Here is a 21,052-nt window from a genome sequence, read left to right as displayed (position 1 = left end):
CAAAAATATCTTCAATTTTGCTCTCAGTATTCATAGAAAGATTTATCTTGGCTACATCGCCAGACGTAATATATGAAAGCAAACATAACACAAGAAATTACATTGAGTTGGTCTGACATCTTAAAGTTGTTTCATTCCCAATGCCCCAAAAATGACAGAACAAATAACTGGCACATAGCAGAAAAGGTAAGCAATTTTAAAAATGCTGTTAATATAAATTATTATGGCTTAATTTTAAGAGTTTAGAAGAACAACAAGCTATGCTATAATGTTGTCATTCTTCAAAGTAACATTTAATCCTTAATAGCCTTGAAATTATATTGTGCAGCATTGTCGCATAAATTCTTGGAGGCTCAGCACAGAATTAATAACATTCTTCCACATTTTATAAATTTAATCTACCTCAAGCTAAAACAGGATTTTATAAAATGGTAACGCTTCTGATTTCAATTTTCGTCTAACATTCCAGACAGTTGCAATTCTCAGTCATGTAAAATCTATTTGTAAGACGAGAAATATAGTACCATACTTTTGAAAAACATTTTTTTCACACACCTTTGGGAAGGTCTTTTAAAGACTGGCATAGACATAATGGAGTGAAAGGCCTCTTTCTCTGCAGTATGATTCAATGATTCTAGGTCTGCGAGTTGTAATTGCAGGGTCTGTTTCCTCAGGAAATGAGAGAAGATCGAGATCGGGCACAGCTGGATTCCATGGTGCTGCTCATTATGAAACTGGACCAGCTTGACCAAGACATTGAAAATGCTCTCAGCGCAAACTCATCTCCATCCATCACTCCAACTTTTAAGAGAAGACACATTCCTGTGAGCAAATTTATGTACAATTATATCCTATTTGTTTTTGTTTACAATTACTAAATATTGTAAATATAAAAATTTTCATTACGAATTACACAGAAAAGACAGATTTTAAGAATGTCCTAATTTCGGGCTAATAGTCAACAAGCCAAATTTTAAATATGCATTTTTAATTTTATTGAAACTGGCTGAGAAATATAAGGGTGAGATATAATTAATTGCATTTAAAAGTGGGATATGCCTTTTGTTAGCTAACCTTAATTGATGATCATTGTTCAATAAAACAACATCAAATTAATATCCTCATGTAAAATTCATCAGAAAGTCAAAGCATCTCATGCTGATGAGGAAAGTAAAACTGCAAAACCTAAGTGGCTGTGTAAACAGAGATGCCAAGTACATGCCCATGAATATGCCAACTGGCCTTAAAGCTAGTCTGCTGCCAACACCCCAAAAATGAAAGAAGAAGTAACTGGCACATAGCAGAGAAGGAATATATGGGGGTGGGGTGAGGTCAAGTTTAAGAATGTTGTTAAGGTAAATTATTATGGTTTAATTTTCAGAGTTTGGAAGAGCAACAAATTATGTTAGAATGTTACCATTTTTCAAAATAACATTTAATCCTTAATAGCCTTGAAATTACACAGCACGGCATTATCGCATAAATTGATGGAGGCCAAATCAGCGGGTTTTCCAGATCAAAATCTCACCAGATGGAAACTTGGATCAATGAATCAGGTCTCCAACATTAGTCTTATCTTCAGGTTGTTTTACTGCTTTGCTCAAGGATGACAGGCTGGATAAATTTGTTGTTTAATGCCTTCTACCAAATCCCTTTGTTGTTTTAAGAACAATATTAGTCAATGCAAAATAAATTGGTTAAAATCAATTTTAACATAATGATGAAAGAAATTTGATATGAGTGCATTAAACCTTTATGCGATAATATCACACAGGGTAATTTTCATGGCATTATGCTTTGAGTTGTAAGCATGTGTTCTGATAAAAATCTTAACACCACTCTTGGATAGAAAAAGAATTCTGACAAAGGGTATTTTGCAGAGATTATTTGTTCTAAATTATGATACTTTGTTACTTTGAAGTAAAATAGCACAAAGGCTTTTTCTTCAAAGGGATTGGTCCCACTGTATAAGTATTAAATAATCTCAAAGGATTGTGTGTCACTGGTTTAAGGTACCATTTAAGTTGTGTTCTGAAAGTTAGAACTGTAACATGATTTTAGTCCTGAACTTACATGTTTGTGAGGGGTGATGTCATTGCAGATCAATTATTGTTTACAGATGTTGACAGAAAGCTTGCAAAGTCTCCTGGGAAAGGAAATGGGAGTGAAATGCTGTAGCATTTAAAGTACATATGGCGTCATTATGAAAATATGCTGGAACATTCAACCCATGATCAGGTTTTACACAGCCCCACAGTCTATATATATATGTATTCCCACTAAACATTTAATCCCTTAAGTATCTCTCACAGAGTACTGACTTCAATGATATTATTCCATGACTGCACCAATTACAGCTGGTTGATAGAAAAATGCGTACAATTCTCGCTTCAATCAGTTTTCTATCCAAATATTCTCACTTTAAAATATACAATACATTACAATGCTTTGTATGTTAAATCAGTTTTCAATCACAAAGACTAGTCACACATCAGGCACAACATCAAATGAATCATAGAATTTTTATGGTGCAGAAGAAGGCCTTTCAGCTTTTCATTCAGTGGAGCTGACTCGATGGGCCAACTGGCCTAATTCTGCTCCTATATGTTATGATTATATTGCTCTGGCTTTCTGGATGTATATCAAGACTGGATGTTACTCTCTTGCCTTTTCCCCAAAGCCCTGGATATTATTTCCATTATCATCCAATACCCTCTTGAATGCATCCGCTAAACCAACTTCCTTCACACTTCCAGGCAACATGTTCCATTCTCTAAGTACTTGCTGTGTAAAAACAGTTTTTCTCACATCACATATACTACATTTGAAAATTATTTTATATTGGACATTCTCATTCTTGATCCTTTTTATGAGAGACAGCAGTTTGTCCCTATTGACTCTGTCCAGCCTTCTCATGATTTAACAACCTCTATCAAATCTCCTCATAGCTCTTTCCCTCCTTGGAAAACAGTCCGATCTTCCCCAATCTTTCCTCACAACCAACTTTTCTCATGCCTGGTACAATTTTCATTAACCACTTCTGCACAGTCTCCAGTGCATTCACATTAAAATTAAAGTGTGGCGCTCAGAACTGTCACAATACTCCACCTGAGGTCCAAACAGTGTCTTACATGGATACAATATAGCCTCCGCCTGTAATCAATGGCCCCAGTAATATTGGCTAGCATGCCACATACTCTACTAACTCCTCACTCTATTTGCCATGCCTCCTTTCATAAGGTGGTTAGCACTGCTGCCTCACAGAGCGCGGGATGTGGGTTGGATTCTAGCTTCGGGTGACTATCTATTTAGAGTTTGCTCTTTCTCCCCATGTCTACATGGGCTTCTTTTGGGTGCTCTGAATTCCTGCCATCGCCAAGACATGTGCAGGTTAGGTGGATCGGCAGAGGAGTGAGGTTATGGGGTGGTCTGGGTGGGATGCTCTTCAGAAGATCAGCATGACTTGGTGGACCAAATGGTCTGCTTCCATATACAGGGATTGTATGATTTGCCCATTCCACCAAATTATCCGTGTCCATTTGTAATTTTACACTTCTCTCCACCCAGTTTACAATGTTCTCAAAGATAATGCGAACTGCAGATGCTGAAGAATCTGATATAACAAAGTGTGGAGCTGGATGAACACAGCAGGCCAAGCAGCATCTTAGGAGCACAAAAGCTGACGTTTCGGGCCAATGTGGTATACTGTACCCACCTGCCAATGTGGTATACTGTATCCATTGTACCCAGTGTGGCTTCCTCTACTTTGGGGAAACCAAGCGGAGGCTTGGGGACCACTTTGCAGAACACCTCTGCTCGGTTCGCAATAAACAACTGCACCTCCCAGTCACAAACCATTTCCACTCCCCCTCCCATTCTTTAGATGACATGTCCATCATGGGCCTCCTGCAGTGCCACAATGATGCCACCCGAAGGTTGCAGGAACAGCAACTCATATTCCGCTTGGGAACCCTGCATCCCAATGATATCATTGTGGACTTCACCAGCTTCAAAATCTCCCCTTCCCCCACTGCATCCCAAAACCAACCCAGTTCGTCTCCTCCCCCCACTGCACCACACAACCAGCCCAGCTCTTCCCCTCCACCCACTGCATCCCAAAACCAGCCCAACCTGTCTCTGCCTCCCTAACCTGTTCTTCCTCTCACCCATCCCTTCCTCCCAACCCAAGCCGCACCTCTATCTCCTACCTACTAACCTCATCCCACCTCCTTGACCTGTCCGTCTTCCCTGGACTGACCTATCCCCTCCCTACCTCCCCACCTATACTCTCATCTCCACCTATCTTCTTTTCTCTCCATCTTCAGTCCGCCTCCCCCTCTCTCCCTATTTATACCAGAACCCTCACCCCATCCCCCTCTCTGATGAAGGGTCTAGGCCCGAAACATCAGCTTTTGTGCTCCTGAGATGCTGCTGGGCCTGCTGTGTTCATCCAGCTCCACACTTTATTATCTTGGATTCTCCAGCATCTGCAGTTCCCATTATCACTACTACATTTGCAAGTCTTGCCACCATCCCTGAGCCTTAGGCAAAGTGAAAGATTGCTGTCAGTGCCTCTGCAAGTTCCATTCTCCCTTGTTTCAATATGCTTGGATGCACCTTACCTGGTCCCAGTGAATTATCAACATTAACTACTGACAACCCAACCAATTCTTCCAAATTTTCAACTTTAAATCTTTCTGGTGACTATGCTGCATCCTCTGTCACTGTGGCCATGGCAGCATTTCCCTTATGTTAGAAAAAGGCAGATGCAAAGTATTCATTTGATTCCTTGGCCATGTGTTCCCTACTCTCATGTATAGATCATTTTCTTCATCTGATTCAGCCTTACTCCCCTGTTGCCAACCTTTTACCACGTATGTACCTATAGAACTTTCTATGATGCACAACATTGTGCATTCATTGATGAGCATGCCCACTTCTATCCTTATGATTGAGGGAAAGTCATGGATGAAGCAGCTGAAGATAGTTGAGCCTGGGACACTCTCCTATGTAATTTCTGCAGGGATGCCCCGGAGCTGAGATGACAGACCTCCAATAAACACAACCATTTTCCACTTTCGAGGAACTATGCACCTGTACGCTCTAGGTCTATTTCTTCAGTAACAATCCCCAGGGTCCTACCACTAACTAACCTCCCTGATATGCCTTGCCAAAATGCAACTATCTAAATTAAATACCACCTGTCACTCCTCAGCCCATTGGCCTGTCCAAAACAATACTCAGAAACTGGGATTGCTAGCACCAAATGTTCTTGGAGTTCTAACATAGAAACTGTGGGGTGCACATATATTTTTGGTAGAAGGCACATTGGACACGACATTGGTGAGGGCTCTTGATGTGCAGTGTATTTCTGCCATTAGTATCCAGAGCGATAGATCAAGACATCAATGAGCATGCTATGCCGAATGGCACCAACAATGCCACTTGAAGTAGAAAGCTCTAGCTAGTATCCTGTGCTAACCTCACACAGCCCAACATGTGTTTAGCAGGAAGAAGAACAGCTGCCTGAGTTTCCGTGGCAGCAAAATGCATTTTAGCAGCCTGAGCTTCCATTACGCTTGTGGTCTACATTTGCTGATATGGAAACAGAGGCATCAGCCAAAAGGCACCACAACATGGCTGGGCCCTTAAGAGATTAGAGTTGGCCACCACCTGTGTGCTGGGAATGATGGACTTCAAGTTCTCTTCTAAGCCTTGTATCATGGTGATGCAGCACTCCATTGTGCTCCTCGACATTAACAAAGGCTTTGACAGACTTCCAGATGCGTCAGATATTTTGTTGGGTCTCAGCCTTCTTCAATAGGCTGTTCCGTTGAAATGCTGGCATTTGTCCTGTGCGGCAGGACTGATTCCTCAACACACTGTCCAGTAACCTGCCTCCATCCTTCCTGCATGCCACATAAGTCAAGTGTCTCAGCACATGCAGACCTCGATTATAGTCCAGCCTCTAAGGTACTGATATTGTCTGGACTGGTTTCTGCAATTATAAAATCAAATGATTGTGTTTTGTGTCCATTGTTGTTGCTTTCTTGCTGTTCCTCTACAGTCTAGTCAGCTTACTTCACTTAGGTATTTGAAAAGTAAATGATAAAAGGGTGATGAAGAAAGGGAGAGAGTAAGCAACAAGCTCAGTTTACTCCATCTGCACCTTGTAAATCAGGAGAGATGTGGGGATGAGGGGCAAATAGAAGTGAGGAGGAGCATTAGGTGTAAGGATAGAGTCACCTTTGATGGCTTCAGCCATGCCACTGGTGATGGTCTCAGTTGTGGGAATTCTATTAATGGCCAGCACCATCTCCCCCATTTCCTCAGACATGCAGGAACACCTGTTTCCCTCCAATTAGATACTATTGCCACTGGCTACATATGATCTTGTTCAAGATTAATTAGCAAGTGTTAAAATATCAGTGCGAGTGATGTGGCTGTCATGGTTAAATCACTGGCATTGTGTCCAACCTTTGTTTTGTTGGAGAGGCACCTTCAGAAGTGCTCAGTGTGTGAGAATGAAGCCCTGAGAACCCTGATTGATAAATGTTGAGAGCCAAGGACTGTCATGAATTTAACAGTGCATGAGGCCAATGGTACAGTTGGAAGGATAATGCATTTGAAAGTGCTTTTGCTAACATTAGCCACTTATATGGCCATTCAACTCCTTGTAGCACAGCATTCATCATTAACTTCTCCGACAGCCTTCTGTGCATGTGCCTGAAGAGTCTAAGCATCATCATTACATAGAATATATGGAACAGAAGTGGACCCTTTGTCCCAAACAATCCAAGCCAGTGTTTATGTCTATTCTTCTTCCCTCATTTAAATCTGCTATTTTAACTATTTATTATTTTCTTCTTCATGATTGTCCAGCTTCCCCTAAAATGTTCACTTCAATCACTCGCTCAGGTGACCTTTTGGATTTCTTGGTGACACGCTTATACTGATGGTTTTTAGTTATGTGCTTCCACACAAGTGGAAACATTTTCCCATTCTATTGAAACATTTCTAATCTGGCCTTTTAATTGGCCACGACCAGACCCACAATCCAATCGAGGGTAGTGCGTGGGTGGGTGCTCTGACACCTTAGCAACACAAGGACAATGAGGGAGCCCCTCCACTAGTGGCAAGGAAGAAAGACACAAGAAATACAGGTATATGTTTAAAAATAAGGGGTTGCCCATTTATAACAGAGACCAGGTAATTTTACTTTTTTGTTCTCTCAGACAGTTATGAATCTTTGGACCTCTCTTCCTCAAAAGTTGGTGGAAGCACAATCTTTATCAGGTATGCAGGTGAGGCGTTATTGGGCCAGGCTAGAACGTGGATTTGAGATTGTAATCAGATTAGCTAAAATTGTACTAAATGGCAGAGCAGTCTGGAGGGGCTGAGTGGCTTCACATTCTTATAAAAGTGCTACATTACTCTTTCAGGACCAAGCAGGCAGCCCACGGCTTTCAAAGGAGAAATTTCTCCATTATCGCCACCAGCCCCTTCCTTTGGCATCGGATGCTTCTGGCTTCAATGGTGCCCCGCTCCCAGAGGCACCCTTTTTGCAGCTGGTGATGTCTCAATAGGGCAATGGTTGCTCCATCAAAATGTCAAAGCCTCTGAAAATGGCGAGTAACTGAGCCTTTTTTATGGCTAAATTGGCCACCCACCTCCAATAGCATGTGGTCAAGCTGTTGCCTCCCTTGCCATTGGGAAAGTTCCCCAACAAAAAGACTGCAATGGGCTGCAAAGCCAACACTGTTTGCCAGCATTTTACCATGTCTCTAGCCTCCCTAACCTGCCACTGAGAAACTTAACATTTTGGCCTTGATGTCTAATTTGGGTTAAGAGCTGAGTCATTTTTCTTGCAAACAAAATAGCAGATTTTAAAGCATTTAAAATAGCTCCCTGAAAGTGGCCCACTCAAGTAGATAGGGTGGTAAAGAAGGCATATGGCATATTTGCGTTTATTGGTCGAGGAATTGAGTACAAGTGTCAGGATGTCATGCTGCAGTTTTATAAGACTTTGGCTAAGCCATACTTAGATTATTATGTTCAATTCTGGCTGCTATATTGCAGGAAGGATGTGGAGGCTTTGGAGACGGTGCAGAAGAGATTTTTCAGAATGCTGCCTGCATTAGAGGGTTTGAGCTATAAAGAGAGACTTGAAAAAACTAATTTTGTTTTATCTGGAGCAGTGGAGGCTGAGGGGAATCTTGGTAGGGTCTATAAAATTATGAGATACTTAGGTAGGGTTGGCGGTCAGAATCTTTTTCCCGGAGTTGAAATGTCTACAAAGGGTCTTGCATTTAAAGTGAGGGGAGAAAGTTCAAAGGAGATGTGCGGGGCACGTTTTTTACACAGCGGAGTGGTAGGAGTCTGGAACCCACTGCCAGGGGTGATGGTGGTGTTGGCAGACACGATAAGGGTGTTTAAGGGACTGTTAGATAAGCACATGAATATGCAAGGAATGGAAGCATATGGACAAAGGGCAGGCAGAAGGGATTAGTTTAATTTAGTGTCATGTTCGGCACATCATCGTGGGCTGAAGTGTCCATTCCTGTACTGTATGGTTCTATGTTCTATATTTCATGTTCTATTTATTTCTATGATGCTCACATGAACTTTATTGAAATGTTACCCCAAAGTGAGACAAAATCATATCATTTCGAAATATAACAGAATCTGTGTTTTATCATGGCTGTCCTTCCTAATTTTGGAATGCACAGTTTAAAAGTAGATTCCTTTCTTGAGAATTCATTTCACATTTTTTGTATTTCAACTGATTAGAATTCTGTTTAATGTATGTTTGCGTCAATGGAATTTATCTTCCAAAAGTTTCTAAGTCTCGACTTTTTTCTCTTTCTTGTTAGGTTTCTTTTTTATTACATTTGTTGCAATTTTAAGCCACATCAAACATTGGCATTACTTGCAGGTGCATCTGTGATCAGGCCATTTTGGTATTGACCTTGTAACACATTTAAATGCAAGTTAAGTGATTGCAAACTTGATAGTTCAATAAATCTCACTTGATGGCTAAGCTGGACATCACTATGAGTCCTGAGTGCAGATGAAAGAGGAGGAATTAGCCCAGGAGCTGGCAGAATGCATAGTACTTGGTTGAAGTCCAGAGTCAATCCATCACTACTGAAGCTGAAATCAAGAGCAAATTCTGCAAGGAAGGAGAATGTCAAATGCGAAGCATATGTTGTGCAGAGTTTCACAATTCTGTATAGAAGAAGAATATTGGGAAACGCTTTAAACAGAAAACCCCTCTCTGTTCTTTATTTGATACAGTGCACTGTGCTCTGGTAGTCACGGAAGTGAAAATAATTCAATTACTGATAATACAGATTTAGTATTTTTCCTTAACTAGATTGGACTATAGAGGGTTCACTATTTTCCTGCAGAATTGAGCATTTCCAAAGTGATTATTCTTAACATTTTAATGTTCAAGGAGCATAAGTAATTTATTAGTGGGTATGAAAACTTCTATTAAGTGGAAGTAATATTCACAGCTGTTAAAGTACAAGTCAAAATTATTCCTCTGCTTGGCTTATTGTGCAAGTAAAAGTTTAGTTTTAATAAAATCCTCAGCATTCTCTCACTGATATTTAAGTGGCATTGGAGGAAAGCAATAGCTTATCAGAATGAATGTCTGCAGGGTTTTAATATATAATTCCAGAGTAACAGCACACTTTTGAAGAAACAATAGATAGTGAGGAAAAGGAGCTTCAGTTCACACTCACAGTTGCTATTCCTTGCTACAAAGGCTCAAGACTGCAGGCTATAAACAACAAATACAAAATTGTCTTCCTTCCAAGCAATTATAGAGAAGAATATAAAATCAAAGGATGATTTGATATTCCTTTAAAATAATGCACAATAATTAGTAAGAAAATGCAATTCTAAATTGTAAATTTAAAATAATGTGATTACTTTAAACTAAAGTAGAAATACCATATATAATTTTTTCCATTAACTAATATTCAGTTCTGAAGAAGAGTCATATTAAACTCAAAAGTTGAAAGCAAAATCTTATAGGGGTCTGAACAACATGGGCTATGGTGTAAACTCCAGCGAGGCTAGTTCTATCTCTAATACTTTTCGCAGGCAGCATGGCAATTTTTCATTATGACAATTAAATGGGAGATTATTGCTTGTTAAACGTGTTGATGACAGTCCAACATCCCTGACTAATATTCAACTTCTGATCTTACCAAATTACCAAGCAAAGTGAACGTCGAGCAAATGCATCACAGAAACCACAGCGGGCCCCTGGAGAATGCAGCTCACCACTGGCTCCGAAGGGCTACCATTTTAGACAGTGAGCACCAGCATTCATGGAATTTGACATCCAACATGTGCCAGCCTTTGAGGACCCCCGTGACATCTACAAACCAATTATATAACAGTTCTGCACCTAAATGCTGCACCATGGGTTGCACCAGCAACTTTCATTGTAACGCTGCAGCAAGGACACTGTGTGCTCAGAGACACACACCCAGGTCATAGACTGAACTGCATTTATGGGCTTTTCGCTCACTGTCATAGCATGCACTCACTCTGAACATGCCTGGGCGCTCATTACATCTCTGCCTTGCATTGCCTTGGCTTGTCTTTTTGCGCTTTGCCCTCTCAGCATTACATGCCAGGCTTACACTCCTTCTGTGATAAAAACCAATAAAACTGTGGTTGCTGTAAATCAGGAACGAAAACAAAATTTCTGGAAAAGCCCAGCAGGTCTGGCAGCATCTGTGAAGAAAAAAACAGAGTTAACGTTTCAGGTCCAGTGACCTTTCTGAGGAACTTTAACTCTGATTTTTCTTCACAGATGCTGCCAGACCTGCTGAGCTTTTCCAGCAACTTCCACCTTTGTTCCTGATTTACAGCATCCACAGTTCTTTCGGTTTTTATTTTGTAAGAATGGGAAAGCCGTAAAAACTATACAAGGCACTAGTCATACCACAGCTGGAATATTGTGAGCAGTTTGGTTCCTTACCTATAAAAAGATATCATGGTATTGGAGACTATGCAGAGAAGATTCACAGGGATGATCCTGGTAATGGAGGAATTCTTTCATGGGGACATGTTCAGTAATTTGAGCTTGTATCTATTGTCATTTAGAAGAATAAGCGCAGATTTTATTGAAACATACAAGGCTGTGAGGACGTTTGACAGGGGAGATGTGGAGATGTGAAAGAGACAAGGATGAGAGGACACAATATCAGAGGATTGAAGCGCCCGATAAAGACAGAAATGAGCTGGAATTTTTTCTTCCAGAGTGTGGTGAATCTGTGAAATTCTTTACCGCAGAGGGCTGTCTCAGTGGGTTATTTGGTATATTCAAGGTCAAGGTAGTCAGATTTTTGATTAGTAAAGGAATGTGGGGCAGAGGCAGGAATATGGAACTGAGCATTATCAGATCAGCTATAATCTCATGCAATTGCAGAGTAAACTGAATGGGCCAAATGGCTCATTTCTGCTCCTACATGCTATGATCTCCTCATGAAAGGGATGAGGACATGATACTGGGTAGCCCAATTCCCATCTCGAGTCTTTCTGCTGTATTGTAGGCTGCTTTCATCCTGCAAAGAGTGAGAGGCAGGTATTAAGGCAGAAAATGCGTGGCACCACTGCAGGAAGGGTCCTGAGTGAGTGAGTAGGCAGAACAGAGGGTGTGCAGTGTTACTTGCGCCAAGGGTTACAATAGGTAGCAGTGAGTGAGGGAAGATGTTGCAGACACGAGTGAGATAATTACAGAGGCTTGAGCTTTGGTGGGACTTGGGTACTGGTGCAGAGATAGAATGAGTGAGAGGCTTCAGAGGTCATATGGTGATATTGACACGGCAGAGTGGAGAAGGTCATTGATTTTCTTCCTATCGCATTGGGCATTCCTGTAGATGGGTGAATGTGCTCTCAGCTGTATGGGAACCTTGAACCAGGCTGACAAAGTCCAGTGTCAAGGCCTTTACCTTTGGTCCTGGGGCAGGATAAAGTCCTGCCTCTACTTGGCTCCGTTCAGCAGGACTTGCAGTTCACTGCCCACAGAGCAAAGGGCTGGTTTTCCCATCTGTCTCGTCTGGGGCAACCATCAGGAAATTTACTGAGCACTTCTGGTCTGACAGCACCAATTGGCACACGATGGCCTTTTAAAGATGGCATGGTGACAAGGTGGCTGGTGACATCCTGGGTATCCTCTGGGTGGCGAGTTGTTCTGGGAATGCTTGAGAAGATGGCAATGGGAATCACGTGTGAGGGACATCATAGAGGTGGGTAGACTGTTGATGTCGTGGACACAAACAGAAGCTTCTGAAAAGCTCATCAGGTCTGGCAGCATCTGTGAAGAAAAAAAATCAGAGTTAATATTTCAGGTCCAGTGACCTTTCCTCAGAACTGATAGTGGCTGGGAAAATGTCAGTTTATATGCAGCAAATAGGGATGTGGGTGGGGTAGGGAGTAAACAATAGGATAGAGCCCAAAGAGAGGGAAAGACAGTTGGACAGACAAAGGAGCTGCTAATGCTCAGGCTAACAACAGGAGGTGTGTAATTGCAGGGTACGTGGAAACAAGGCCCGGTTGTGGGGTGGAGGGCCGGGACATGGGAGAGTTTAGGCCCTAAAATTACTGAACTCAATATTGAGTCCGGAGGGCTGTAGAGTCCCCAAGCGGAAAATGAGCTGTTGTTCCTCCAGCTTGTGTTGAGCTTCACTGAAACACTGAAGTAAGCAGGGAGCAGGGTGGTGCATTAAAGTGGCAGGCAGCAGGTAGTTTAGGGCTAGTGGGAACTGCAGATGCTGAAAAATCTGAGATAATAAAGTGTAGAGTTGGATGAACACAGCAGGCCAAGCAGCATCAGAAGAGCAAGAAAGCTGAGGTTTTGGGTCTGGACCCTTCTTCTAAGGTTGTTTAGAGTCTTTTTTGCAAGCAGAAAGTAGATGTTCTGCGAAGCAGCCACCAAGTGTACACTACATTTCCTCAATGTAGAGGAGACCACATTGTGAGCAGAGAATGCAGTAGACTAGATTCTTGGAAGTGCAGGTGAAGTGTTGCTTCAGCTGGAAGGTATGTTTTGGCCCTTGGATACTGGAGAGGGACGTGGTAAATGGGCGGGTGTTGCACCTTCACCGGTTACACGGGAAGGAGCCATAGGGCTGTGGGGAGGTATTGGGGGTGAAGGGAGTGTGGCCCAGGGTGTCCTGGAAGGAATAGTCCCTGCAGATGGCAGACAAGGGAGGGGAAGGAAATATGTGTCTGGTGGTAGCATCTTGCTGGAGGTGGTGGAAATGGCGCCTGATGATCTTCTGGATGTGGATGCTGGTGGGATGGTAGGTAAGGATAAGGGGAACCCTGTCACTGTTGCAGGAGGGAAGAGAAGGGATGAAGGCGGAAGTACAGGGTTAGGGTTGAACCTGGTTAAGGGTCCTCTCAATAACGGAGCTGGGAAATCCTTGGTTTAAGAACTAGCTGGACATATCGGAGGTTCCCTTGTTGAAGTTGGCCTCATCTGAACACATGCGACGGAGACAGAGGAAGTGAGAGAATGGGGTAGAATCTTTACAGGAAGTGGGATGTGAGGATGTATCGTCTGAGTAGCTGTGGGAGTCGGTGGGTTTGTAATGGATATTAGTGGCCAGTCTATCCCCAGGAACAGAAACAGAAATGTCGAGGAAGGGGAGGGAGGAGTCAGAGTTAGACAAGGTGAAAGTGAAGTCAGGGAAGAAATTGGAGGCAAAATTACTGAAGTTTTCCAATTCCAGAAAGCAGCATCGATGATATCATCTATAGAGTTGTAGGTGGGGTCCAGAATGGGACTGGAACAAGGAATGTTCCACGTACCCCATGAAGAGACAGGCATAAGCGAGATGTTGATCGGGGAACAGAGTGGTATGTTATTGTGAAGTAGTGGGGACTGTCGATGCTGGAGAATCTGAGACAACAAGGTGTAGAGCTGGATGAACACAGCAGGCCAAGCAGCATCAGAGGAGCAGGAAAGCTGACGTTTTGAGTCTAGACCCTTCTTCAGAAATGGGGGAGGGGAAAAGGATTCTGAAATAAATAGGGAGAGAGGGGGAGACGGATTGAAGATGGATATAGGAGAAGATAGGTGGAGAGGAGACAGTCAGGTCAAAGAGGCAGGGGTGGAGCCAGTAAAAGTGAGTATAGGTGGGGAGTTAGGGAAGGGATAGGTGAGTCCAGGGAGGATGGACAGGTCAAGGAAGTGGGATGAGGCTGGTAGGTAGGAGATGGGGGTGGGGCTTGAGGTGGGAGGAGTGGATAGGTGGGAAGAAGGACAGGTTAGGGAGGCAGGGGCAAGCTGGGTTGGAGATAATAGGAACTGCAGATGCTGGAGAATCCGAAATAACAAGGATGAAGGGTCTCGGCCCAAAACGTCAGCTTTCCTGCTCCTAAGCTGCTGCTTGGCCTACTGTGTTCATTCACCTCCACACCTTGTTATCGCGAGCTGAGTTGGCTTTGGCATGCAATCTAGGGAGGGGAGATTTTGAAGCTTCTGAAGCCCACACTGATATCGTTGGGCTGCAGGGTTCCCAAGCAAAATATGAGTTGCTGCTCCTGCAACCTTCAGGTGGCGCCATTGTGGCACGGCAGGAGGCCCAGGATGGACATGTCATCGAAAGAGTGGAAGGGGGAGTTGAAATGATTGCGAATGGGAGGTGCAGTTGTTTGTTGTGAACCAAGCATAGGTGTTCTGCAAAGCGGTCCCCAAGCCTCCACTTGGTTTCCCCGATGTAGAGGAGGCCACAACGGGAACAGCGGATACAGTATACCACATTGGCAGATGTGCAGGTGGACATCTGTTTGATGTGGAAGGTCTTCTTGGGGCCTGGGATGGGGGTGAGGGAGGTGGTGTAGGGGCCGGTGTGGCATTTCCTGCAGTTGCAGGGAAAAGTGCCGGGGGTGGTGGGGCTGGAGGGGAATGTGGAGCGGACAAGGGAGTCGCACAGAGAGTAATCCCTCCAGAAAGCAGATAAAGGTGGGAAGGGAAAAATGTCTTTGGTGATTGGGTCAGATTGCTCTGTTTTTGTTCCTGATTTACAGCATCCACAGTCCTTTCGGTGTTTATTTTGTTGATGTTGTGGGTTTGACAAGATACACCGAGTACCTTGCAGTACCTTCCCATATCTTGCCACATGTCATGACAGAAATCTTTCCAAAAAATTCAGTGACTTAACCAACAAAAGTTAAGGTTCAGCTTTACCTCTTATTTGCCTCTCCGCAGGTCTGATTCTGTCAGACCTGCTGACTGTTTCTTGCACTTTCTATTTTTATTTCCGTTTTCAATTATCTCAAACATTTTGTTTTTAAAATAATTTCTCTCAGCTTCTTCACATATTTTGTGCTCGCTATCATTCCTGACCCCTCTCCCTCTTTTTCACAATCACTCCCCATTCCCTCTGTCACTCCTTATCAAAACAATTGTCTGCTTTACAAATTGCATGTTTGTTTTATTCAGCATTGCTCTCAGTTGGTCTCTGTTCACCTCTCAGGGCGTTCCCTTCACACCTTTATCACGCGAAAGGAGTACTCAAAACTGTTACCCAGGTGTTCTTCCCTTGCATATCAGACAAAAATCAGCTCAGATTATAATTAAACAAAACCCAAAAGAACTGTGGTTGCTGTAAATCAGGAACAAAAATGGATGTTGCTGGAAAAGCTAAATAGGTCTGGCAGCATCTGTGAAGAGAAAATCAGATTTTAACATTTCGGCCTGGTGACCCTTCCTTAGAACTTTGTTTTGTTTTTGTTTTTGTATAATTAAACAAACCTCTCTTTATTTAATTCTTTATGTGTGAATACTTACACATTCGTTGCAACATTTACTTCTCACATCATCTAAATTTAACCTCAACTTGAACTCACTGCCTTTAACGTAATTCACATTTAACTCTATAAGTTTGGTTTGAAACAAATACTACTCTAATTCAAGAGAAGCAGCCAATTTTTGCTCTCAATGTAGATCTTGGGCCTTGGTTCTTTGCCTCACTGAAGATAACTTCAGAGCACATTCTTCTCAAATGTTAGTTTTGAGGGATCCTTTACTCTGGTAATATTTATCCCAACGTGTGGACACTTTCCAGAAACTTCTCTGGCACTCGGCCAATGAATTGACCAAACCTGATCATAATGGAGTTTATTGGCAAACAACTCCCAAATGTTCATATCAATTTGTAAACAGCTACATACCATACTCTACATATAGTAATAGTGGTGCCAGTCTGTCTAGCAGACCACTATGATATCTCCCTTATTTGGTCATTACAGGAAACTACAGGTCACATCTTACAGGACATGTCCTGATGTGTCCTTGTTGCAGTTTAACCTGGATCAAAGTATAAGCCGGGTTAACCAAAATTTCCAGCATTGACTGCGGCTCCTAACAAGTTTCATAGTTATTTTTCCTGCTGGCCACCTGAAATCAGCATTCTGTTCTGCGTGGCAGCGTTTCCTGTGCAAACTACTCTTGCACACCCTCCACTACCTGGCCCTGTATGCTCATCCTGTTATCTGGAAGATTTGCAGGCCCCTGGTGGAAGACTGTCTGTGGCAAGTTATGCCTTTGTCCATTGGGGTTTTGCTGTAGGGTGCTCCGAGCACCAATCCTGTGCCATTGATTTGATCCCCCAGTTCCAGACCACCCCAGATACCATTCAGGGAGTCTCCAAGTTTCACACCTATTTAAGATGGGCAAGCTTGCATCAACTTCTCCTTCCCTGCTGGGGCTGCTCCTTGATTCCTGATTCCATCACCCGATCTTTGATCACTCACTGCAGAGGGGAGTGGGCAGATTGGAAGATTTCTGTGTGAGATGATTCCTGGTCCTTAACAAGGTGGTCATTAACATGCCCAGCCAGCTAGTAGCTAAGACAATAATCCACCCTAGATGCCTGTCTCTCTCTTACACTGATGACTGCACTGGGTGTTGTTGGAGAGGCATATGCAGTGCCCATTGATATATTTTAGACCTTCAGAGACGGGACGGGACGGTATCAGGAGGACTAGAGTGCAAATATCATACCTAGGGATGCCTCTTTAACCTGATTAGCTAACATTTTTTATTTTGTTTTTCTTTATTATAATATTAGCCATGATGTGGAGGTGCCAGTGTTGGACTGGAGTGGACAAGGTCAGAAATCACACAATACCAGGTTCCAGCCCAACTGGTTTATTTGAAAATACTAGCTTTCTGAGCCTCAATCCTTCTTGACTGAGGCTCCGAAAGCTTGTGTTTTCAAAATACGTCTGTTGGACTATAAACTGGTGTCGTGTAATTTCTGACAATATATTAGAAGTACTTGATTTAATGAAGAAGTATTTCACTTAGCTCTTTATTATTGCCAACCTTCTGGACTGACAAAATGAGATATAAAGCCCTGCATTCTGCACAACAAACACTGGTCACTAATTGTTATTATGTTCATCCACATGATATATTTCAATGTACGGCCCTCACTGGGTCTCGCAAGGACAAAATAATAAATAAAAACCCATCCAGGTACTGAAGCAACCCTGGAACATAAAAGACCCCGTTTTGCTCAGTGCACGTACTGCTTTGTGTCTCTTGATTACAGTACTCTGCTCGGATTTAATACATGCTACAATTTAACATTTTACCAACATTCCCCGTCCAGAGCCACAGCTGAAGAACAGTCTCTCGGGTGATGTACTCAATGTCAGGTGTCAGCAGCCAAGATATAACCCAATAAAAATCAGAGCCTTTATCATCATCTAGAAGCCTACCAAAAGGAAGAAAATGAGATTATTTACCAATTAACATGCAAAACTTTGGTGTTTTTTGAACTGATGTAACCTTCAAATCATTATGTCCTCATAAATAGAATGTACTGTTAATAGGACTTGAGATTTCGAATGGATTTTCCATTCTGTATTTTGAATTTCATTAAATGGAACTTGAAAGTAAGCAAACTTTCTGAAACAGTACAAGATGTTTTCCCTTGCTGAATCCTGCTCTGTTGAAAACAATACTTCAATAATGAATACTTCAGTGATTTTCAATCATATGCCATGCCTCTAATAGTTCATGGGTTGCGGTGTTGACACGCTGCATGGTATCTAACTTCCATTATATTGGAAATACTTCGCACAAGTTAAATCACATTGCAGCAGTGACATGCAACTTTAATACCGTGCAGCAGAAAAATCATTTTAGAAATGAAACTGATGGAATAAAGGGGATTTTCAGACTTTGGTTCACTATTAAGTTCTGCATATTAAGACTAGAATGAATGGAATTGAATTTAACAAAAATACAACACAGATATTTTAAAAAGAAATAACTTTATGAGTTGAATTTATTATCATCATAGATTTGTAAACATTTTAGATTTAGAATCTAGAATGAATTGTACTGAATCGTTTATTGTTTCATGTATTCAATGTAAAAGTACAGCGAAAAGTGTATACCTTTGCCAGACATACAAGGCACCATTCACTTGAACTTAGAATAAGAGAAAAAAAAGATAACTGAAGAGAGTCCAACTTTCCGTTCCGTTGCCACAGCCCTGCTCTGGGCATTTCTAACTCTTTCCATGCCTCTGCCAGAATCCCGCTCTGGGTTTTCCAGCCCTCGCCATGCCTCTGCCAGAATCCTGCTCTGGGTTTTTCAGTCCTCACCATGTCTCCGCCAGAGTCCTGCTCAGAGTTTTCCGACCTTTGCCAAGTCTCCGCCAGAGTCCCACTCCGGGTATTCCAGCTCTTGCTGGAGTCTCGAGACTCCACTCTCGGCTGCCCTCACCAGTTTGCTCTTGCTGTCGCTGCCCCACTAGCCCGCTCTTGTCAACCCATTCTTGATCCGTCGCCATCACTCCAGGTCATGCTCGATCCATCATCGCTGTAGGACACAATCGGCACTTTCAGCTCCTGCCACATGGTTCCCGGCCATGACCCAGCTCCATCCTGACTCCTTAGATAGATCCTTAAAAGGGGTAGGGAGATTGATTTACAACTGATGGCTGTCGGAAAGAGAGTACTTGATATTAAAACTACTATCTGTTCCAAACCTCTATCTTTTCATAAAAAACAATTATGGCGATTATTTTCTTTTAATGTTATTTTATATGAATTTATTACTCAAACTCTAGCCTGAATATAAAAGATCCCATGATTCTGATTCAAAGGTGGCAGTAAGTCAACCCACAACCCAAGCCATTATTTATTCTAAAATAAATGCCAAAAGGATCAAATAGCTTGTCACTATCATATAGCTGTTGCGGGAGCTTGCTGTATGTCAATTGGCTGCCACACTTCCTACATTACAGCAGTGACGACACCTCATAAGTGCTTCATTGGCAGTAAAATAATTTGTCACATCTTTAAGTCACGAAAGTTATTATGCAACGCCAAGTCTTTCGTGCATTATTTTATTATTACATTGCATGAGTTAACATTATGATGTTTCCCACGGTCTATTGGCAGGAGTTGGAGTCTGATTCAGAGAATGGAACAGATGTGATTGCAATCAGTCAAAACCAGAAGGTTCATCTTGTTCATTCACCACTTGGATCCACATCCCCCATGGCAGGTCCGGGGGCGAAACCAAAGACTGGGGTAGGTTTGGATAATTTAAACAACCCATATAGTTCTTAATTCAGACAAATGGTTATAAATTGCAATAATGTTTATGCCAAGATTTTCTTTATCTGAGCAAACATTTGCAAAAGATCATATTTTCTTTCCTCTGCTGAATTTAATCAGAACATGCATAAAATATAGTTCAAAATTGGTAGACGGCTCCAACAGACTATTTGTGCATGTTTAGCCCTGTGCTGATCATCTCCAACCCTACAAAAAAGGGATGTTGGTATTTTCTGAAGCATGATGAAAATGCAATGTCTAAGTTTACTTTTTGAGGCCTTATTAAAGTCATTAATAATGAACTCATGCAGCCATTTGCAATCACAGAGACATGTAGAAAATAAATATTTTTCCAAGTGCAGCATACATGAGTTTAGTGAATGGAAAGATCTCCAAAATATAACTGAGGTTGCAAATAAAGTCCCCATGAGAGGAGGGCATACACTTGTGGCTCAAAATGAATGCAGCACATTGACCAATCAACAGAATGGAAATGCACAGAATTCCCAGCAAACACTCTTCCAAGTTGAAACAAAAAACAGAAGTTGCTGGAAAAACTCAGAAGATCTGTGGAAAGAAAGCAGAGTTAATTTTTCGGGTCCGGTTCTCAAGAAGGGTCACTGGACCCAAAATGAAAACTCTGCTTTCTCTCCACAGCTGCTTTCAGGCCTACAGAGGTTTTCCAACAATTTCTACTTTTGTTTCTGATTTCCAGTGTCCACAATTGCAGCTGTTGCAGTGTCACCAGTTTTATCAGTATTGATATTTGAACAGTCAATTTTGAGATTGTTTGCTCTGTAAGATGAAATTTGTTTTGTCCTGAAATTATCGGACAGTACTCACAGCGAGAGAGTCTTTTCCCTTTTTGAAACCTGCCATGCAGAGGAGTTTAAATGCTTTTTCTAAATGCTGTGACAATGGCAACACATTAGTCCAAACATTAGGACATCAGGCCTGTAACTCGCAGACGAGGGGTGAAACTTAATGTTAAAACCTGTGTATTCTTGAACAGGGCAAAACACAAATAAAGCTTTCACTGTCCTTTTTTAGCATCAGACTCACTTTCTGAGATACTCCCAAGAGATTACAAGTTCAGTTTGTAGCGCATTTTCTTGCTTTGAAACTTGTTTAGCACCACATCAGATATGAAATTCCCAAGTGTCTCTGTCCCGCTTTCTCACTTTTTCCAAGTAGTGACTAAACTTACATCTGCAGTCAACATTCCGCTGTATGTCCTTTTTTTAAAAAAATGAATGCACAACAATAATTATATTGTGACATTTCAATGCTGATCCAGGTTATAATCTGCGGTCAAGAGAATTCCCACAAGCTACCTGTCACTTTGTTGAGGAGGTTCTGGTGCGTTTTATTTTTTTCTCTCTACTACCTTGATTGGATGTTGTCTACACGAATGCCCTGTCAAAGAGCAATGCTTAGA

At 42.1% G+C, this 21,052-nt stretch overlaps 1 protein-coding gene across 2 annotated transcripts in view; it reads left to right on the top strand.

Moving 5' to 3' along the window:
• dlc1 (DLC1 Rho GTPase activating protein) overlaps nt 1-21,052 on the top strand; it is a 512,227-nt gene that overhangs the window by 147,517 nt on the left and 343,658 nt on the right. For both annotated transcript variants that reach the window (XM_048532709.2, XM_048532700.2), the window contains exons 3-4: nt 675-824; nt 19,456-19,587. In XM_048532709.2, coding sequence (XP_048388666.2) covers nt 675-824; nt 19,456-19,587 — 282 coding nt within the window. The remainder of the gene's footprint in view (nt 1-674; nt 825-19,455; nt 19,588-21,052) is intronic.

The sequence above is a fragment of the Stegostoma tigrinum genome, chromosome 1, assembly GCF_030684315.1.
Source record: "Stegostoma tigrinum isolate sSteTig4 chromosome 1, sSteTig4.hap1, whole genome shotgun sequence".
NCBI lineage: Eukaryota > Metazoa > Chordata > Chondrichthyes > Orectolobiformes > Stegostomatidae > Stegostoma > Stegostoma tigrinum.
This window is presented reverse-complemented; position numbering and strand designations above follow the sequence as displayed.